Genomic DNA, 21,728 nt, shown 5'->3' with positions numbered 1-21,728 from the left:
AAGAACAGTCGACTTCGTTGGTACTATTCAGCTCATCGAAGAAAGGAACACAATGGACACGAATAGAGTGGAATATACCACTCTTAATAATATTATATGGAAAGAAATAAGAAAATAATATGAGGAAATTTAATAGTAATTAGATCGTGTGGACTACTGAAAACAGCTGAAAGATGCAAATTTTAAATAGCAGCATGTCTACAGGAATATCTAAAATTATGAAACTCAAGAACATGAAAGGACATATAGTCATAGACAGACAATATATTACTGAATTTTTTAAAAATTTCTATAACAGCTGTATACTACATCTACATCTACATTTACATTTATACTCCGGAAGCCGCCCAACGGTGTGTGGCTGAGGGCACTTTACTTGCCAGTGTCATTACCTCCATTTCCCGGTCCAGTCGCGTATGGTTCGCGGGAAGAACGAATGCCGGAAAGCCTCCGTGAGCGCTCAAATCTCTCTAATTTTACATTCGTGATCTCCTAGGGAGGCATAAGTAGGGGGAAGCAATATATTCGATACCTCATCCAGAAACGCACCCTCTCGAAACCTGGACAGCAAGCTATACCGCGATGCAGAGCGCCTCTCTTGCAGAATCTGCCACTTGAGTTTGCTAAACATCTCCGTAACACTATCACGCTTACCAAATAACCCTGTGACGAAACGCGCCGCTCTTCTTTGGATATTCTCTATCTCCTCTGTCAATCCGACCTGGTACGGATCCCACACTGATGAGCAATACTCAAGTATAGGTCGAACGAATGTCTTGTAAGCCACCTCCTTTGTTGATGGACTACATTTTTTAAGGACTCTCCCAATGAATCTCAACCTGGCATCCGCCTTACCAACAACTAATTTTATATGATCATTCACTTCAAATCGTTCCGTACGCATACTCCCAGATATTTTACAGTAGTAACTGCTACCAGTGTTTGTTCCGCTATCTTATAATCATACAATAAAGGATCCTTCTTTCTATGTATTCACTATACATTACATTTGTCTATGTTAAGGGGTCAGTTGCCACTCCCTGCACCCAGTGCCTATCCGCTGCAGATCTTCCTGCATTTCACTGCAATTTTCTAATGCTGCAACTTCTCTGTATACTACAGCATCATCCGTGAAAAGCCGCATGGAACTTCCGACATTATCTACTAGGTCATTTATATACATTGTGACCATTGAGGAGGAAGAACAAGCAGCCCTGAAAGATATCAAGGAGGAAGGCTGGCAGTAATCACTGCTGAAGTTGAAAATGCTCATAAACAAAAAACAAAAGAGCGACTGACGAAGGTACGATAACCAATAAAGTGCTGAAACTGGGTGGAAGTAACCTGCTGGAACTTGTTAGAATACTAATCAAAAAATTCATCAACTGAGGAAGAATACTAGAAAAATGAAAAATGCTGAAGTGGTACTACTCTTCAAAACAGGCGATAAGGAAAACGTGGATAAATCGTAACCAATTGCCTCACAAGAGTATTGGATTTACATCAGTCCCCTGAGCAAAAGAGATTTCGAAAAGGTTTTTCGGCTATGGATCACGCCCATACTATTCACCTACCTCTTGAGAAAACAACTGAGTGGAGCATCAGGATTCATCTGGCCTTCATAATTGATCGAAATGCTTACGACTCTGTAGTGATTTGAGAGTCATGAAGACCATGTAAAATGCCATGAAAAATTCACCGAATGTAAAGCTCCTGAAATACATCTATGAACAGACAACAATGCCAATTAGAGCGTATGAAGACCTTATCACCAGTAAAATACCAATCGGCAAAGTAGTTCGCAGAGTGACACAATCTCTGCGAAACTGTTCACCCTCGCATTACCAGAAGAATTCAAATCACTAGATTGGAACAACAGTCCAATAAAGCTGAAGGGCTCATATCTCAGCCACTTGCACTTTACAGATGATGTTATGCTCATAAGGGAAAATTCGTAAGAACTAAAGAGTACGATCTACGAACTAAAACTTGACAGTTGCAAAGATTGGCTTTGAAATGAGAAACATGAAACCCAGACAACCAACGATTTACAGTTGGCTACAAGAAGCTGTTGATGAATACATGTACCTCGCCCACATAATTAAACAAGGGAAAAACAGTCAAAATATTGAAATGTCTCGTAGAATGGGACTGAGCTGGTCAGAATTCCAGAAGCTGAGATTTATCCTGACCGATAAGAATGTCCCAAATATCCTGCAGGCTACATGTTGCAGTCTATGGTCTGGTAACTGTGACTTTGACTAAGGCAAGCACTTGTAAAGTAAAGTACGCATAACGAGCCATGAGGCGACAGATGCTATGAGCCAGCCTCAGGGGTAGGATTCGATAAGAGGTCATTAGAAGGGAACAAAGGTAACTGACTTTCTAGAGAGAACGCAAGACTGAAGTGGCAATGGGTTGGACAGGGAGCTCGATAGGATCGTAGAAAGTGGGCCCCTACAATTGTTCACTGGAGATAGTGGGATCACAGGAGGGATTGGGAGACCCTAAAAGATCTGGTGACTGGTACATTATGGGACTATGAAACATATGGACTATGGAAACATATGGAAGAGGCTTGTACTCAGCAGTGGATTGAGATAGACTGAAGAAGAAGAATATGGTATCAACAGTATCGAGGACCTATAAGTGAAAATACGTTCTGCACAGTTCAAAATGGCTCTGAGCACTATGGGACCTAACATCTGAGGTCATCAGTCCCCTAGAACTTAGAACTAATTAAACCTAACTAACCTAAGGACACCACACACATCCATGCCAGAGGCAGGATTCGAACCTGCGACCGTAGCGGTCACGCGGTTCCAGACTGAAGCGCCTAGAAACGCACGGCCACACCGGCCGGCTCTCCACAGTTGAATCCTGCTACAAATTGCAGACTTATTTCCATGGCACATTCATATGGAAAGATGATGTTTGCCAGTTCAGTTACTGGAACGTAGTGGACAGTTTGGTGATTGACAAGGCATCATATTAAATTTGTCAGAACTTGGTTGATGATCGGATGAATGTCTTTCATAACCTAAGGTACAGAGATAACATACTACGACCATGTGACCGAGCGAGGTGGCTGATGTAATCATAAGAAACTGGACTATCATTCAGAAGGCCAGAAGCTCTTGGCTCAGTCCGGCCATCCTGATTCTGGTGTTCTGTGGTTTACCTAATTGCATATCCCCTGATAGTTCTCTTGAAAATGACACGGCCGATTTCCTTTTCCTTCATTTCCCAATTCGAGTTTCTGCTCTGCTTCTGATAGCCTCGTCGGTGACTTGATGTTCGGCACTAATTACTCTTCCTACTTCCTTGTAACTACATTATGGGTGGGCTAACTGTTAGTTACAGGGTGTTTCAAAAATGACCGGTATATTTGAAACAGCAATAAAAACTAAACGAGCAGCGATAGAAATACACCGTTTGTTGCAATATGCTTGGGACAACAGTACATTTTCAGGCAGACAAACTTTCGAAATTACAGTAGTTACAATTTTCAACAACAGATGGCGCTGCGGTCTGGGAAACTCTATAGTACGATATTTTCCACATATCCACCATGCGTAGCAATAATATGCCGTAGTCTCTGAATGAAATTACCCGAAACCTTTGACAACGTGTCTGGCGGAATGGCTTCACATGCAGATGAGATGTACTGCTTCAGCTGTTCAATTGTTTCAGGATTCTGGCGGTACACCTGGTCTTTCAAGTGTCCCCACAGAAAGAAGTCACAGGGGTTCATGTCTGGCGAATAGGGAGGCCAATCCACGCCGCCTCCTGTATGTTTCGGATAGCCCAAAGCAATCACACGTTCATCGAAATATTCATTCAGGAAATTAAAGACGTCGGCCGTGCGATGTGGCCGGGCACCATCTTGCATAAACCACGAGGTGTTCGCAGTGTCGTCTAAGGCAGTTTGTACCGCCACAAATTCACGAAGAATGTCCAGATAGCGTGATGCAGTAATCGTTTCGGATCTGAAAAATGGGCCAATGATTCCTTTGGACGAAATGGCGGCCCAGACCAGTACTTTTTGAGGATGCAGGGACGATGGGACTGCAACATGGGGCTTTTCGGTTCCCCATATGTGCCAGTTCTGTTTATTGACGAAGCCGTCCAGGTAAAAATAAGCTTAGTCAGTAAACCAAATGCTGCCCACATGCATATCGCCGTCATCAATCGTGTGCACTATATCGTTAGCGAATGTCTCTCGTGCAGCAATGGTAGCGGCGCTGAGGGGTTGCCGCGTTTGAATTTTGTATGGATAGAGGTGTAAACTCTGGCGCATGAGACGATACGTGGACGTTGGCGTCATTTGGACCGCAGCTGCAACACGGCGAACGGAAACCCGAGGCCGCTGTTGGATCACCTGCTGCACTAGCTGCGCGTTGCCCTCTGTGGTTGCCGTACGCGGTCGCCCTACCTTTCCAGCACGTTCATCCGTCACGTTCCCAGTCCGTTGAAATTTTTCAAACAGATCCTTTATTGTATCGCTTTTCGGTCCTTTGGTTACATTAAACCTCCGTTGAAAACTTTGTATTGTTGCAACAACACTGTGTTCTAGGCGGTGGAATTCCAACACCAGAAAAATCCTCTGTTCTAAGGAATAAACCATGTCGTCCACAGCACACTTGCACGTTGTGAACAGCACACGCTTACAGCAGAAAGACGACGTACAGAATGGCGCACCCACAAACTGCGTTGTCTTCTATATCTTTCACATAACTTGCAGCGCCATCTGTTGTTGAAAATTGTAACTACTGTAATTTCGAAAGTTTGTCCGCCTGAAAATGTACTGTTGTCCCAAGCATATTGCAACAAACGGTGTATTTCTATCGCTGCTCGTTTAGTTTTTACTGCCGTTTCAAATATACCGGTCATTTTTGAAACATCTATATTAGTAAAACGTAACAACCAGTTACATGTTCTAGAAACCTATCAATTATTTAATAATTAATTATTTGAAACGCTTCGTGTGGGCCGTGAAGCACACTGAGATCAAAAACATAATATACAGTGTGTAACGATGAGCCCATATATTGACGTACATGTGGAGGAAAATCATCTTGAACTTCTGTCAATTTTAAATTTATTTTCGATTCTAAATATTCTGTTTGTAATTCGATCACCAAATAAGAGCATTTTCCAACTCCAAGGAACATATGAATACTGATTGGCACTTCAAACATCATAAGAAATTCACATTGGACATTGGTGGTTGGGCCGCAAGGAAAACTAACAAGACGGAATAAAACATGTCACTTGGAATGAATTCAGCCAAAAACTATGCGACGTGTGATTACGTAGATTTTTTTCCGGCGTAATGCTTGTTGATGCTCTTCAGGGTATGTGACCGGACTCCATCGTTCTGACGACACGATATCTCGACGGGCCTCCAAGCCGCCATCTTCAGATGAGACTGTCGGTGCACAATCACGCCGGAACTGAGGTAACGTCAGCCCCTTTATACCCTGGAAATGGGCCTCTGCTTGTGCGTGAGAAGCGAAAGGGCTGTCCTCATTTCCGGCGTGACTGTGCACCTGCTATCGCACCTGAAGATGGCGACCAGGTGGACCGTCGAAATATCATGTCGCCAGGACAATGAAATCCGGCCGCATAATCGTGAAGAGCATCAACTATGCGACGCGAGTGGGAAAAACAGTAGCTTTGGTGATATTGTACTCTAGAAACTTTAGTTAAGCATGCATGAGGCGAAATTACATATGCTCGGCAATGGTCGAGCAATCATCTGTCTGTCGTTCACTTACGAATAAAAGAAAAGCGGATCATTGAATTAACGGAATGAAGCTAAGTGAAACCCGCGCTTCCATGCGTTCCGTCAAGCTTGGAAAGGTTGTATCAGGCCTAGCATCCTCTTTCGAATTCCAGCTTTTATCAAATTTAAAGCTGTAGGGTGAAGACACCACCCGTCGGACTCTACTCTCAGGGGCTCGGTGTCTATGCCACTCGTGATCGGCCGTCAGGACACAGGTCCGCCAATGCCGAACTCTTCAGGGCTGTTCCCCTAACAACTTGCCACTTCTGATCCTCTCGGAGTTTGGCACAAGAATATCATTCGTGCTTCTCCACCCAGCTTCGCTTATCCTCTCCTAAGGAAAATGCATCGATTGCTTCGGCCCATCAATATCGTACAACCCGCAGTCCACCAATCAGGATAGAGAACCGCAAAGTTGCTGTTGTCTTCCACATGAAGTTAAGCTTGTGGCCAACCAGATTTTACCATCTGTGAGTGGAAAAGTTTGTTGTGTACTGAACTGTGTGACGCCAGGTTGTTATCACAATAACTATTTTGTAAATAGAGGAATGTGACCACGTGCGATGTGTCACCATATGGCCACTGCGTGAGTAAGCTGCAATCTGGTTAACGCCATGGTGATATTCTAAGGAATAGTTGAAGATGACTCGCTACTGCCAGAGAACAAGACACTCATTCTCACTCTGCTTGTGAGAGAATTACAGAGGAGGGCGTCTACAAAAGACAAGACGCCTTGTGAGTGGTTATGGCTAAGCTGCACGAAAACACCTCCGATTTTTAAATCACTCCACCACTAGTGTATAAACTACGGGCGTGCTTCATCGGGACAAACTGCATCCCAGTGACGATAATTTGGCCCAGTATTGAAGCGTGGTTCTCTTTCTAAGGGCTCTCTTCTGAACAGAGAAGAAAGATGACCTCCCGCTAGCGTCTCGCCTGGTGGCTCTAAATACATTCTAAAGCGCGTGCATATCAAGAATTTAACAAGAGAACAAAGCTTACTTTCTTTATGTTTCATAAAAATTGATTGACCTTTGCCTCACAACCACATTAGAGCATGCATAAGGTATCATTGATTGATTTCTTGCAATGTTTTGTGTCATTTATGATGACTGTCTTCATCCTTTGTCCCTCACAGTGGCGTAAGTAGTATAATACGAAGCGAGTTGGTCAGTTAATTGATATACTGTAATTGACCGACGTATTTCAAGTTCACGTGAGGAATAGAATTTTGTCCAAATACTTCTTGCTTAAGCAAGTACGGCAATAATTGTGAACTGAGAAATTTTTAATTGGATGCCCGCTCTAGAGACGTATTATGGTGTTACAATCATTCTGAAACATAATATTTAATCAAAATTATCGCACATTGTACTTTTGTTGCTTTAGGCTCTTAGAGGAATATACAAAAAAGAGCCAAATAAACTGGGACACCTGCCAAATATCGTGTAGGGCCCTCGCGAGCGTGCAGAAGTATCGCAACACGACGTGGCATGGACTCGACTAATGTCTGAAGTAGCGCTGGAGAGAATTAACACCATGAATCCAGTTGGGCTGTACATAAATCCGCAAGAGTACGGGGGGGTGGAAATTTCCTCTGGACAGCACGTTGCAAGGCATCCCAGATATGCTCAATAATGTTCATGTTGGGGAGTTTGGTGGCCATCAGAAGTGTTTAAGCTCAGAAGAGTCTTCCTGGAGGAACTCTGTAGCAATTATGGAAGTGTGGCGTGTCCTTCTGGAATTTCCCAAGTCTGTCGGAATGCGCAATGGTGATCAGACAGGATGCTTACGTACGTGTCACCTGTCAGATACGTATCTTGACGTATCAGGGGTCCCATATCACCCCAACAGCAAACCCCCACACCATTACAGAGCCTCCACTAGTTTGAACAGTCCCCTGCCGACATACAGGGTCCATGGATTCAAGAGGTTGTCTTCATACCCGTACACGTCCATCCACTCGATACGATTTGAAACGAGACTCTCCCGATCAGGCAACACGTTTCCGGTCGTCAAGAGTCCAATGTCGGTGTTGACAGGCCCAGGCGAGGCATAAAGCTTTGTGACGTGCAGTCATCAAGGGTACACGAGTGGGCCTTCTGCTCCGAAAGCCCATATCCATGATGTTTCGTTGAATGGTTTGCACGCTGACACTTGCTGATGTCGCAGCACTGAAATCTGCAGCAGTTTGAGGAAGAGTTGCACTTCTGCATGCGATGTCGGAGATTTGGTGTTTTACCGGATTCCTCATATTCACGGTACACTCGTGAAATGGTCGTACGGGAAAATCGCTTCATCGCTACCTCGGAGGTGCGGTGTCCCATCGCTCTTGCGCCGGCTATAACGCCACATTGATACTCACTTAAATCTTGATAACCTGCCATTGTAGCAGCAGTAACCGATCTAACAACTCTGCCAGACACTTGTTGTGTTACAGGGTGTTTCAAAAATGACCGGTATATTTGAAACGGCAATAAAAACTAAACGAGCAGCGATAGAAATACACCGTTTGTTGCAATATGCTTGGGACAACAGTACATTTTCAGGCGGACAAACTTTCGAAATTACAGTAGTTACAATTTTCAACAACAGATGGCGCTGCAAGTTATGTGAAAGATATAGAAGACAACGCAGTTTGTGGGTGCGCCATTCTGTACGTCGTCTTTCTGCTGTAAGCGTGTGCTGTTCACAACGTGCAAGTGTGCTGTGGACGACATGGTTTATTCCTTAGAACAGGGGATTTTTCTGGTGTTGGAATTCCACCGCCTAGAACACAGTGTTGTTGCAACAATACGAAGTTTTCAACGGAGGTTTAATGTAACCAAAAGACCGAAAAGCGATACAATAAAGGATCTGTTTGAAAAATTTCAACAGACTGGGAACGTGACGGATGAACGTGCTGGAAAGGTAGGGCGACCACGTACAGCAACCACAGAGGGCAACGCGCAGCTAGTGCAGCAGGTGATCCAACAGCGGCCTCGGGTTTCCGTTCGCCGTGTTGCAGCTGCGGTCCAAATGACGCCAACGTCCACGTATCGTCTCATGCGCCAGAGTTTACACCTCTATCCATACAAAATTCAAACGCGGCAACCCCTCAGCGCCGCTACCATTGCTGCACGAGAGACATTCGCTAACGATATAGTGCACACGATTGATGACGGCGATATGCATGTGGGCAGCATTTGGTTTACTGACTAAGCTTATTTTTACCTGGACGGCTTCGTCAATAAACAGAACTGGCACATATGGGGAACCGAAAAGCCCCATGTTGCAGTCCCATCGTCCCTGCATCCTCAAAAAGTACTGGTCTGGGCCGCCATTTCGTCCAAAGGAATCATTGGCCCATTTTTCAGATCCGAAACGATTACTGCATCACGCTATCTGGACATTCTTCGTGAATTTGTGGCGGTACAAACTGCCTTAGACGACACTGCGAACACCTCGTGGTTTATGCAAGATGGTGCCCGGCCACATCGCACGGCCGACGTCTTTAATTTCCTGAATGAATATTTCGATGAACGTGTGATTGCTGTGGGCTATCCGAAACATACAGGAGGCGGCGTGGATTGGCCTCCCTATTCGCCAGACATGAACCCCTGTGACTTCTTTCTGTGGGGACACGTGAAAGACCAGGTGTACCGCCAGAATCCAGAAACAACTGAACAGCTGAAGCAGTACATCTCATCTGCATGTGAAGCCATTCCGTCAGACACGTTGTCAAAGGTTTCGGGTAATTTCATTCAGAGACTACGCCATATTATTGCTACGCATGGTGGATATGTGGAAAATATCGTACTATAGAGTTTCCCAGACCGCAGCACCATCTGTTGTTGACAATTGTAACTACTGTAATTTCGAAAGTTTGTCTGCCTGAAAATGTACTGTTGTCCCAAGCAAATTGCAACAAACGATGTATTTCTATCGCTGCTCGTTTAGTTTGTATTGCCGTTTCAAATATACCGGTCATTTTTGAAACACCTTGTACATAGGCGTTGCCGACAGCAGCGCCGATTTCTGCCTGTTAACATGTCTCTGTATTTGAATACGCTTGCCTGTACCAGTTTCTTTGGCGCTTCAGTATATATCCTTTCAAATAACTAGATCGCTGTATTTATTATTAAAGTGCAGCAACATCGCTGGATGGTTGCTGGAGGGAGCATGCTCCGTGACGAGGAAAAGGCTCTTAACCAGTGCGTTGAACGAAAGGCGGTGGCCGGACAGAGCGCGTCGCAAGATGGCGGCAGCAGCTCTGCGTGGGGCAGTCACGAGAGACCGGTGCGCAAGACGGGAGTGAGCGAGCACCGTGGGCTGCACCAGACGAGGTGTTCTGATGACGTGCAGTGTGCGGACGTCGTGTGAGAAGTGAGACATTCCGTACCAAAGTTGGACGGTTGTCTCTATGGTGAGGTAGAACTTCGAACTTTGGGAGATTGTGATGGCGTCGTGGCTCTTTAGACATGTTACAGCACTGCCTTCGCTAGACTCACTGGGTTTTGAATTTTTGTCCTTGTGGGCATTACAAGCGTTTAACTGCTAGGATTAACCTCAACTCACGCTCTGTTCAAGTGACTGCTTCGATATTTCTTCGCTACAGGTTGAAATTTCGAAATAAGCTGTTTTGGGAGGGTTGGCATATTTTCCCACCAAGTATGACATTTATGAAAGAACCGATTTGGATTGTTTTATTTCGTAGATTGTGCACGCTGCAGCGTTTGATTAGGCTCAAGCACTGAAGTGTATGTTATTTGAATTGACTAATTCCACTTCTCTGTTTGCTGTAGAAGCCTGATAATATTCTGTGCACTAGTTTTCCGTGCTACCACGGGATTATTGTGTAGCTGCAAGCGGCCTGCAACGAGTTTGCCTGCTCTCGAGCTGCTATCGAGATGGTGCATATTCTGTCTCTGGTCCTGTAACGTTTAATTGAGCTGGATATCGTAGTATGGTGGTACACAGATTTTCTGGGCTTAGGTTTTCGAGAATATTTTACTGCTTTGTTCTTACTTAGTGTTAGTGTAACCATTTGTCAATGATCAGTAGTAGTTTGTTAATAACAGCATGTTGCTCTTAGATTGGAAGTTCAGAGATATTGTTATCTCCTGTAACGTACTACTAAAGCGATGATTAAAGCTGAATGTACCACTAAAAAGGTGCTTGAAAGTGGCTCTACGCGGTCACATATTGCTTTTCGTTAAAGATAAAAATTCCTTGTGACTACTTCAGAATTTCCTTTAATAACCCATCGAGATTTGTTTTAGTGCTGTAATGCCTTACATTGTTTGATGCACAGGAACTCAATGAAACTCTTCTCTTTTAAAACATAACTGAAAGTTAATAGTTGCCGATTGATTGTATCATTCTATTGTACATTAATTTTATTTCTGCTGGGACTTGATCCTGTGTGTTCTGTTTTTGTAAAGAATACTCGTAGTATATCGCCTGATTAACTGAATTAAAGTTTTATCAACGTATATCTTTTCAGTACCAAGTTAAGACAGCTCTTACTATGACGAAGTTTAATAAGTCTACGATCTTGAGAGAATATTCAGCATGTTTCCACGTAGGGAACCCTGTTTCCTATCCAACCTCCTCAACTGGTGCAAGGCCTTAATAGAGAGCGATTTGAGTTTTCATGGTCCTTCAAGAGGGACATTAATGTTCTTAATTGTGACAGTACTTAAGGTAATTATTTGATCTTTTTACCCAATATATGTATGAAGTTGCCTTACACCGGCTCGTTTTCTTATACTGTTGTTCAAATTCATTTAGTTTTATTTCTGTATTAGTAGTTGGTCTTCGAAAAAGATATGTTACTGAATCGTGTGATTGTACCATTGTTCTGGTCAAGTCAAATCTGTGTCTGTGTGAGGTTGTTTATGAATGTTATCGTTGTTGTTGTTGTGGTCTTCAGTCCTGAGACTGGTTTGATGCAGCTCTCCAAGCTACTCTATCCTGCCCTTCAATACTAAATTGGTGATCCCTCGATGTCTCAGAACATGTCGTACCAACCGATCCCTTCTTCTAGTCAAGTTGCGCCACAAGCTCCTCTTCTCCCCAATTCTATTCAATACCTCCTCATTAGTTATGCGATCTGCCCATCTAATCTTCAGCATTCTCCTTAGCACCACATTTCGAAAGCTTATATTCTCTTCTTGTCCAAACTATTTATCGTCCATGTTTCACTTCCATACATGGCTACACTCCATACAAATACTTTCTAAAACGACTTCCTGACACTTAAATCTATACTCGATGTTAACAAATATCTCTTCTTCAGAAATGCTTTCCTTGCCATTGCCAGTCTACATTTTATATCCTCTCTACTTCGACCATCATCAATTATTTTGCTCCCCAAATAGCAAAACTCCTTTACTAATTTAAGTGTCTCATTTCCTAATCTAATTCCCTCAGCAGCACCCGACTTAATTTGACTACATTCCATTATCCTCGTTTTGCTTTTGTTGATGTTCGTCTTGTACCCTCCTTTCAAGACACTGTCCATTCCGTTCAGCTGCTCTTCCAAGTCCTTTGCTGTCTCTGACAGAATTACAATGTCATCGGCGAACCTCAAAGTTTTTATTTCTTCTCCATGGATTTTAATACCTACTCCGAACTTTTCTTTTGTTTCCTTTAGTGCTTGCTCAATATACAGATTGAATAACATCGGGGAGAGGCTACAACCCTGTCTCACTCCCTTCCCAACCACTGCTTCCCTTTCATACCCCTCGACTCTTATAACTGCCATCTGCTTTCTGTACAAATTGTAGATAGCCTTTCGCTGCCTGTATTTTACCCCTGCCACCTTCAGAATTTGAAAGAGAGTATTCCAATCAACATTGTCAAAAGCTTTCTCTAAGTCTACAAATGCTAGAAACGTAGGCTTGCCTTTCCTTAATCTTTCTTCTAAGATAAGTCGTAGGGTCAATATTCCCTCACGTGTTCCAACATTTCTACGGAATCCAAACTGATCCTCCCTGAGGTCGGCTTCTATCAGTTTCTCCATTCGTCTGTAAAGAATTCGCGTTAGTATTTTGCAGCTGTGACTTATTAAACTGATAGTTCGGTAATTTTCACATCTGTCAACACCTGCTTTCTTTGGGATTGGAATTATTATATTCTTCTTGAAGTATGAGGGTATTTCGCCTGTCTCATACATCTTGCTCACCAGATGGTAGAGTTTTGTCAGGACTGGCTCTCCCAAGGCTGTCAGTAGTTCTAATGGAATGTTGTCTACTCCCGCGGCCTTGTTTCGACTCAGGTCTTTCAGTGCTCTGTCAGACTCTTTACGCAGTATCATATCTCCCATTTCATCTTCATCTACATCCTCTTCCATTTCCATAATATTGTCCTCAAGTACATGGCCCTTATATAGACCCTCTATATACTCCTTCAACCTTTCTGCTTTGCCTTCTTTGCTTAGAACTGGGATTCCATCAAAGCTCTTGATATTCATGCAAGTGGATCTCCTTTCTCCAAAAGTCTCTTTAATTTTCCTGTAAGCAGTATCTATCTTACCCCTAGTGAGATAAGCCTCTACATCCTTACATTTGTCCTCTAGCCATCCCTGCTTAGCCATTTTGCACTTCCTGTCGATCTCATTTTTGAGACGTTTGTATTCCTTATCTGACCGGTAATCCAAGTTCAATCAATCAATTCCACCCTGTATTCCAATGGGCCGAATTGCAAGTATCGCATGTCGTAATGAACGTAACGTAAAATATGTACAATGCCCCAGAGTTAAGAGGTCCTGGTGCCTTGTTAGATGTAGGGGAGGGTCTTATTGCCCTAATCTTCGTAGGATAAATAAATCAATAAATAAACATCGAAAATAAAAAAAAAGCGTCAAGGTAACTCCGTAGTAAAAATGAATAAAAACGATGAAGATACGTTTGGATGTGTAATGAACGATATGATAGTAAATTAAAGAGTATTAAAAGTCCCTTATAGAACAGAAATTAAAAGACTGACAATTTGAAGCTTGAGAGACAAATCAACAAATTATCGAAAGGAATCTCATTGAAGTATAATTTAACATTGTAATAACCATCAAAATGCGTTTAAAATACAGTAAAAAAGAAACTGACGTCGTACTTCCTATGGAAACCTTGAAACCAAACTATTGTAATTACATACAACATGAGTAAGCAACTTCCCCTGTCTATGATCCGAAATTTGAAATATTATAACAATTAATCACGTCCGAGAGATAAACACACATATTTGTAAAAGAATCTACATGCTCTATAAGGTGCTTGATGCTGCAATTGATTTTACAAACATACAATATTTCGAGGTTGTTATATAGGATTTAAGACAGCTACACATCTCCTCCCGAAATTAATGACTGTAAATGCAATTTGTCTTTGGTGGGGAGGCTTGCGTGCCTCAGAGATACAGACAGCCGTACTGTTGGTGCAACCAAAACGGAGGGGTATCTGTTGAGAGGCCAGACAAAAGTGTGGTTCCTGAAGAGGGGCAGCCTTTTCAGAAATTAAAAGACTGACAATTTGAAGCTTGAGAGACAAATCAACAAATTATCGAAAGGAATCACATTGAAGTATAATTTAACAATGTAATAACCATCAAAATGCGTTTAAAATACAGTAAAAAAGAAACTGACGTCGTACTTCCTATGGAAACCTTGAAACCAAACTATTGTAATTACATACAACATGAGTAAGCAACTTCCCCTGTCTATGATCCGAAATTTGAAATATTATAACAATTAATCACGTCCGAGAGATAAACACACATATTTGTAAAAGAATCTACATGCTCTATAAGGTGCTTGATGCTGCAATTGATTTTACAAACATACAATATTTCGAGGTTGTTATATAGGATTTAAGACAGCTACACATCTCCTCCCGAAATTAATGACTGTAAATGCAATTTGTCTTTGGTGGGGAGGCTTGCGTGCCTCAGAGATACAGACAGCCGTACTGTTGGTGCAACCAAAACGGAGGGGTATCTGTTGAGAGGCCAGACAAAAGTGTGGTTCCTGAAGAGGGGCAGCCTTTTCAGTAGTTGCAGCGGCAACAGTCTGGATAATTGACTGATCTGGCCTTGTAACACTAACCAAAACGGCATTGCTGTGCTGGTACTGCGAACGGCTGAAAGCAAAGGGAAACTACAACCGTAATTTTTCCCGAGGGCATGCAACTCTACTATATGATTAAATGATGATGACATGCTCTTGGGTAAAATATTCCGGAAGAAAATGGTCCCCCACCCTATTTGGATCTCCAGCCGGAGACTGCTCAGGAGGACATCGTTATCAGTAGAAACGAAACTGTCGTTCTACGGATCGGAGCGTTGAATGTCAGGTCGCTTAATCGGACAGGTAGGTAAGAAAATTGAAAAAAGGAAATGGATAGATTAAAGTTAGATATAGTTAGATGGAAGGAGGAAAAGGACTTGTTGTCAAGTGAATACGGGGTTATAAATACAAAATCAAATGGAGGTAATGCAGGAGTTGGTCTAACAATGATTAAAAAAATAAGAACACGGGTAAGCAACTACGAACAGCACAGTGAACGTATTATTGTAGCCAACATAGACACGAAGCCCACACCCACCACAGTAGTACAAGCCAACTAGCTCCGAAGATGATGAAGAGATTGAAGAAATGTACGACGACATAAAAGAAATTATTGAGATAGTCAAGAGTGACGAGAATTTAACAGTCATAGGAGATTGGAATTCGATAGAAGAAAAAGGAAGAGAAGGAAAATTTGTAGGAGAATATGGACTGAGGGAAAGGAATGAAATAGAAAACCTTTTGGTAGAACTTTACACAGAGCATAATTTAATCATAACTAACCCTTGGTTTAAGAATCATGAAAGAGGGCTGTATACATGGAAGAGACCTGGAGACACCGGAAGGTTTCAGATTGATTACATTATGGTAAGATAGAGATATTTCGGAACCAGATTTTAAATTATAAGACGTTTTCAGGGACAGATGTGAACTCTGACCACAATTCATTGGTTATGAACTGTAGATTAAACCTGAAGAAACTGCAAAAAGGTAGGATTTTAAGGAGATGGGACCTGGATAAACTGAAAGAGCAGAAGATTGTAGGGAGATTCAGAGGGAGCGTTAGGGAATGATTGACAAGAACGGGCAAAAGGAATACAGTAGAAGAAGAATGGGTACTTCTGAGGGATGAAATAGTGAAAACAGAGGATCAAGTAGGTGAAAAGACGAGGACTAATAGAAATCCTTAGGTAACACAAGAGATATTAAATTTAATTTTTGAAACGCGAAAATACAAAAATCCAGTAAATGAAACTTGCGAAAGGGAATACAAACGTCTCAGAAATGAGACTGACAGGAAGTGCAAAATAGCTAAGCGGGAATGGCTAGAGGACAAATGTAAGGATTTAGAAGCATATATGATTAGGGGAAAGATAAATGCTGGCTACAGGAAAATTAAAGAGATCTTTGGAGAAAAGGGAACCACTTGTATCAATATCAAGAACTCAGATGGAGAACCAGTTCTAAGCAAAGAAGGGAAAGCAGTGAGGTGGAAGGAATATATAGAGAGTCTATACAAGGGCGATGTACTTGAGGGCGATATTATGAAAATGGAAGAGGAAGTAGATGAAGATGAAATGGGAGATATGATACTGCGTGAAGAATTTGACAGACCACTTAAAGACTTAACTCGAAACAGGACCCCAGGAGTAGACAACATTCCATTAGAGCTACTGATAGCCTTGGGAGAGCCAGCCCTGACAAAACTCTACCATCTGGTGAACAACTTGTATGTGGCAGGCGATGTACCCTCAGACTTTAAGAAGAATATCAAATTCCAAAGAAAGTAGGTGCTGACACATGTGCAAATTAGCGAATAAACAGTTAGGTAAGTCACGACTGAAAAATACTAACATAAATTCGTTACAGACGAATGGAAAAACTGGTAGAAGCAGACCTCGAGTAAATTCAGTTTCGATTCGGGAGAAATGCAGGAACACGCGAGATAACAGTGACCCTGCGACTTCTGATACAAGATAGGTTAAGGAGAGGGAAACCTACATTTATAGCATTTGTAGACTTATAGAAACATGTTGTCAATGTTGACTACAAGACTCTCTTTCAAATTCTAAAGGTGTTAGGGGTAAAATATGGCAGCGAAAAGTAATTTATACTTTGTACAGAAATTAGATGGCAGTTATAAAGAGTCGAGACGCGTGACAGGGAAGCAATGGTTGAGAAGGGAGTGAGACAGCGTTGTAGCCTGTCCCTGGTGTTATTCAGTTTGTATATTGGGCAAGTAGTAAAGGAAACAAAAGAAAAATTTGTAGTCGGAATTAGAACCCATGGAGAAGAACTAAAAACTTTGAGGTTTGCCGACAACACTGTAATTCTGTCAAGACAGCAAAAAACTTGGAAGAGCAGTTGAACGGAATGGGCAGTGTCTTGAAAGGAGGATATAAGATGAACATCAACAAAAGCAAGACGAGGATAATGAAATGTAATCTAATTAAATCAGTTGATGCTGAGGGAATTAGATTAGGAAATTAGATACTGAAAGTAGTAAAGGAGTTTTGCGACTTAGGCAGCAAAATAACTGATGATGGTCGATGTAGATAGGCTGCGAAATGTTGACTGACAATGGCAAGGAATGCGTTTCTGAAGAAGAATAATTTGTTAACATCGAGTATAGATTTAAGTATTAGGAAGTCTTTGCTGAAAGTATTTGTATCAAGTGTAGCCATGTATGGAAGCGAAACATGGACGATAAACAGGTAGGACAACATGAGAATAGAAGCCTCTGAATTACGGTGCTACAGAAGAATGCTGAAGATGACATGAATAAATCACGATACTAATGAGGAGGTACTGAATAGAATTGGGGAGCAAAGAAATTTGTGGTACAAGCTCACTAACGAAGGGATCGGTTGGAAGGACACATTCTGAGACATCGAGGGAACACCAGTTTAGTACTGAGGGGAAGCATGGTGGTTATAAATAGTAGAGGAAGACCAAGAGATGAATACAGTAAACAGATTCACGAAGATGTAGGTTGCAGTATTTACTAGGAGATGAAGAGGCCTGTACAGGATAGAGTAACATGGAGAGCTGCATCAAACCATTCTTTGTACTGAGGACCACAATAACAACAAGACGTCGGCTTTATTCGTTGAGCACTATACAGTTAATAACGTCTGTGTGTTTTCAGTGCACCTCACTCTGCAAATTCATCGACTGGTCATAGATAGTTAGGCGAATAAGATATTTCAGTGGACTTATATCTCAGTATAATTGCAATAAAAGTTTATAATTGTATGACAGCATCTCAGCTGATAACAGCAGCAGCAGTTTCTCGGTAACAGGCTGAAGTTTGACCTATTTCTCAAAAAGTACAGCTTATCAGAAAATGCAGTTTCGATCTTCAACACTGTAAGAAGTGGGAGTGCGGTATTTGATCGGTGTCTACTCGATAATGAAAGACTAGCAATTCTGGAGATCAGGAGAGTAATATAATAAATATACAAGGTGATTATAATTACAGTTACACTTTTAAATCGCTATATAAATAACACCACTCGTCAGAATGACGTCAAATTGCAAGCGGAATGTTATCGGAGAAGGGGGTAAATGTATGGCAGAAGAAAAAAAATAGTGTGAAAATTGATCACTAGATGGCGCTGTATGTGTTAGAATACGTAAATGAAAACACCTGTCAGGCGCAAGAGCCATTGAAGTTGGTGTAAACATGCCTGGTACACAACTTTTCCTCCTTTCGCGTCTGTGGCGTTCGCCATGACTGCCCCAATGCAGGACAGCGCTCTGCATGTAAAGCTGTATTACAAGAATGATGACTGTGCATACGTCGCTCTGCAGAAGTTCCGGACACTGAAGGGTTTGAAAAAACGCGTTGGTCAATGACTGCTGTGGGTCTGGAGAAAATCATTCGGAAATTCGAAAAGACGGGCTGTTCTGGTGTGCAACCTGGTAGAGGGAGGTTCAAATGGTTCAAATGGCTCTGAGCACTATGGGACTCAACTGCTGAGGTTATTAGTCCCCTAGAACTTAGAACTAGTTAAACCTAACTAACCTAAGGACATCACAAACATCCATGCCCGAGGCAGGATTCGAACCTGCGATCGTAGCGGTCTTGCGGTTCTAGACTGCAGCGCCTTTAACCGCACGGCCACTTCGGCCGGCCGGTAGAGGGAGGAAACGAATTGATCCGACATCAGTGGCAACAGTGGCCACAGCAATGCAGGAGGAGACGAGTGGTGGTGTGCAAACGTGCAGTGCACCGAGAACTGCCCGAACATTGGACATACCTGTGGTCACAGTGCGTGAAATCCTACGAAACATCCTTCTTTGCTATCCACTCTAAATTACCCATGTGCTCGAGTTGCTTTGCGTTGACCTTCCAGCAGGAGAGACCTTTGCTTTAGAATATCTTGCTCACGTGGTAGTGGACAATGATTGGCCGTGGAAGATTTTGCGGACAAAGAAGACCATTTCCATGTGACAGGATATGTCAATACACAGAATTGTCGAATATGTGAAACGGAAACACACACACACAAATCAACCATTGCCACTTCATCCTGAAAAGGTCACTGTCTGGTGCGGGTTGAAGGCATCATTTATCAAAGGGCCATATTTTTTTGAAGAGGCAGGTGCTTCCGGTACCGTCACTGGTAATCGCTATGAGTGTCTTTTGCGTAACCATGTCATTCCAGCTCTCCAACAGCGTGGAGCACATCCGCACATTGCAAATTCAGTTAAGCAGCTGCTGAAGCGCCATTTCGAAAGTACTAGAATTATGAGCCACCATTTCCCTACAGCCTGGCTATCCCGACCACCTGATCTTAATCCGTGTGTCTTCTGGCTGTGGGGATACCTGAAAGATGTTGTGTTCAGTGTTCCGATTGCAAGCTTTGCTGCATTGAGGGCACGTATTGCGCAACACATTCTGAACGCTAATCCGGAAACACTTCGATCAGTTGTGGAATATGCTGTTCCTCGACTACATCTTGTTGCAGAAAACGGTGTACAGCATATTGAACATGTTTTGCGCCAGTCACACAGAAATTAATAATCTGATTTGATTTTGACTGATGCTTTTTATGCGGTTTTTGGTCTCAGGACAATTAAAAACCGATGTGATTGATGCCTCTTATCCGGTTTTTGGCCTCAGGCCAGTTAAAAACCTATTTTTCCCATCCGATGTGATATGACCTTGCCGTGGCGGATGGACTTGCGTAACTAACAGTGTCACACCTGTACACCAAGCACACTGAGTAGTACATTTTGTTTAACGTCAAACGTAAACCTTAGGCATAGTTGTATGATTCATTTGTTACTTGTGGTCGACAACTATTACATTATGATACTTACAGCGCCATCTATTACTACATTCTGTTACTATTTATTTTTCTTCTGTCACACGTTTAGCCGACCGGGTGGCCGAGCGGTTCTACGCGCTTCAGTCTGGAACTGCACGACCGCCTCGGGCATATATGTGTGGGATGTCCTTAGGTTAGTTAGGTTTAAGTAGTTCTAAATTCTAGGGGCCTGATGACCTCAGATGTTAAGTCCCATAGTGCTCAGAGCCATTTGAACCATTTCTGTCATACGTTTTCCCCCTTCTCCGATAATATTCCGTTGCAATTTGACGTAATTCCGACCAGAGGTGTTATTTTTGCAATGGTTTGAAAGTTTAACTTCATTTATAATCACCCTGTATAGGCTTCTCGAATATTGGCATCCACTGATGTCATGACAAGAAAGGAAGCAGCAATAAGTCACAAAGAATGAGTGGACCCTTGAGCATAAATGCGTGATTTCGCTTTTTTTGTGTTATTAACGGCAGCGAGGAAACTAAGAAATCAGGTAACTGCTGATCAAGGACAACTGCTCATGAAAAGAGTCTTCTCATCGCATGCCGTAACAGACGAGAAATTTCATCTACATTGCTAACGTTCTGTAGATAGTTCAGTAGGCTGTTCACAGAATTCCTGCGGTCCCAACTAATACCCTTCAGTGAAGAAACCTGTACTCCATACGGCATAAACCTGTATTTTAAAATGAAGATTCCATCTTCCAGTATTAAGACAATGGTATCTTAGATACAGCCAGAGATCTACTTACTTTTATGGGGTCTGTAGTCATTAGTGTGACCTGGTGACCTCTCCTGACGAGCTCGAGGGCTATCAGTCGGAAAGGCAGCTGGTGGCTGACGGACGGCGTCGGGATGATGCCCAGAATCTTAGCTGAGTGGCTCACTCCAGCTGCCAGCATCAGTACCAGAACCAGCGTCACAGGGGCGCTCATCGTGAAACTGCGAACTGCGGGCAGATACAAGGACTACATCACAGCACAGTACTGGTCTGCGATACGGAGGGATAACTTAAACCCAACACGCAGCATTGCTGTCATTCTGGACAGTCCATGGCATATTATACACTAAAGTGCCAAAGGAACTGGTGTAGGCATACATATTTAAGTACAGAGATATGTAAACAGGCAGAATACGGTGCTGCAGTCGGCAACGTCTAAGACAACAAGTGTCTGGTGCAGTTGTTGGATCGGTTACTGCTGCTACAATGGCAGGTTATCAAGATTTAAGTATGTTTCAACGAGGTGTTACAGTCGGCGCACGAACGGTGGGACACAGCATCTCCGAGGTAGCGATGATGTGGGGATTTTTTCGTACGGCCATTTCACGAGTGTGCCGTGAATATCAGGAATCCGGTGAAACAAAAAATCTCCGACATCGTCGAGGCGGAAAAAAAATCCTGCAACTTGACAGAAGTGCAACCCTTCCTCAAACTGCTGCAGATTTCAATGCTGGGACATCAACAAGTGACTGCACGACACAAAGCTTTGTGCCTCGCCTGTGCCCGTCGACGCCGACATTTAACTCTTGATGACTGGAAACATGTTGCCTGGTCGGACGAGTCTCGT

General features: G+C 42.8%; 1 protein-coding gene across 1 annotated transcript in view; it reads right to left on the bottom strand.

The window, feature by feature from the left end:
• The window catches only part of LOC126252814 (UDP-glycosyltransferase UGT5-like), an 81,452-nt gene that overhangs the window by 30,142 nt on the left and 29,582 nt on the right, over positions 1–21,728 (bottom strand). Inside the window, exon 2 of the mRNA XM_049953755.1 lies at positions 20,913–21,109. Coding sequence (XP_049809712.1) covers positions 20,913–21,095 — 183 coding nt within the window. The 5' untranslated portion in view covers positions 21,096–21,109. The remainder of the gene's footprint in view (positions 1–20,912; positions 21,110–21,728) is intronic.

Source organism: Schistocerca nitens, chromosome 4, assembly GCF_023898315.1.
Source record: "Schistocerca nitens isolate TAMUIC-IGC-003100 chromosome 4, iqSchNite1.1, whole genome shotgun sequence".
NCBI lineage: Eukaryota > Metazoa > Arthropoda > Insecta > Orthoptera > Acrididae > Schistocerca > Schistocerca nitens.
Note: the sequence above shows the minus strand (reverse complement) of the source record. Positions and strands in the feature narration are given on the sequence as shown.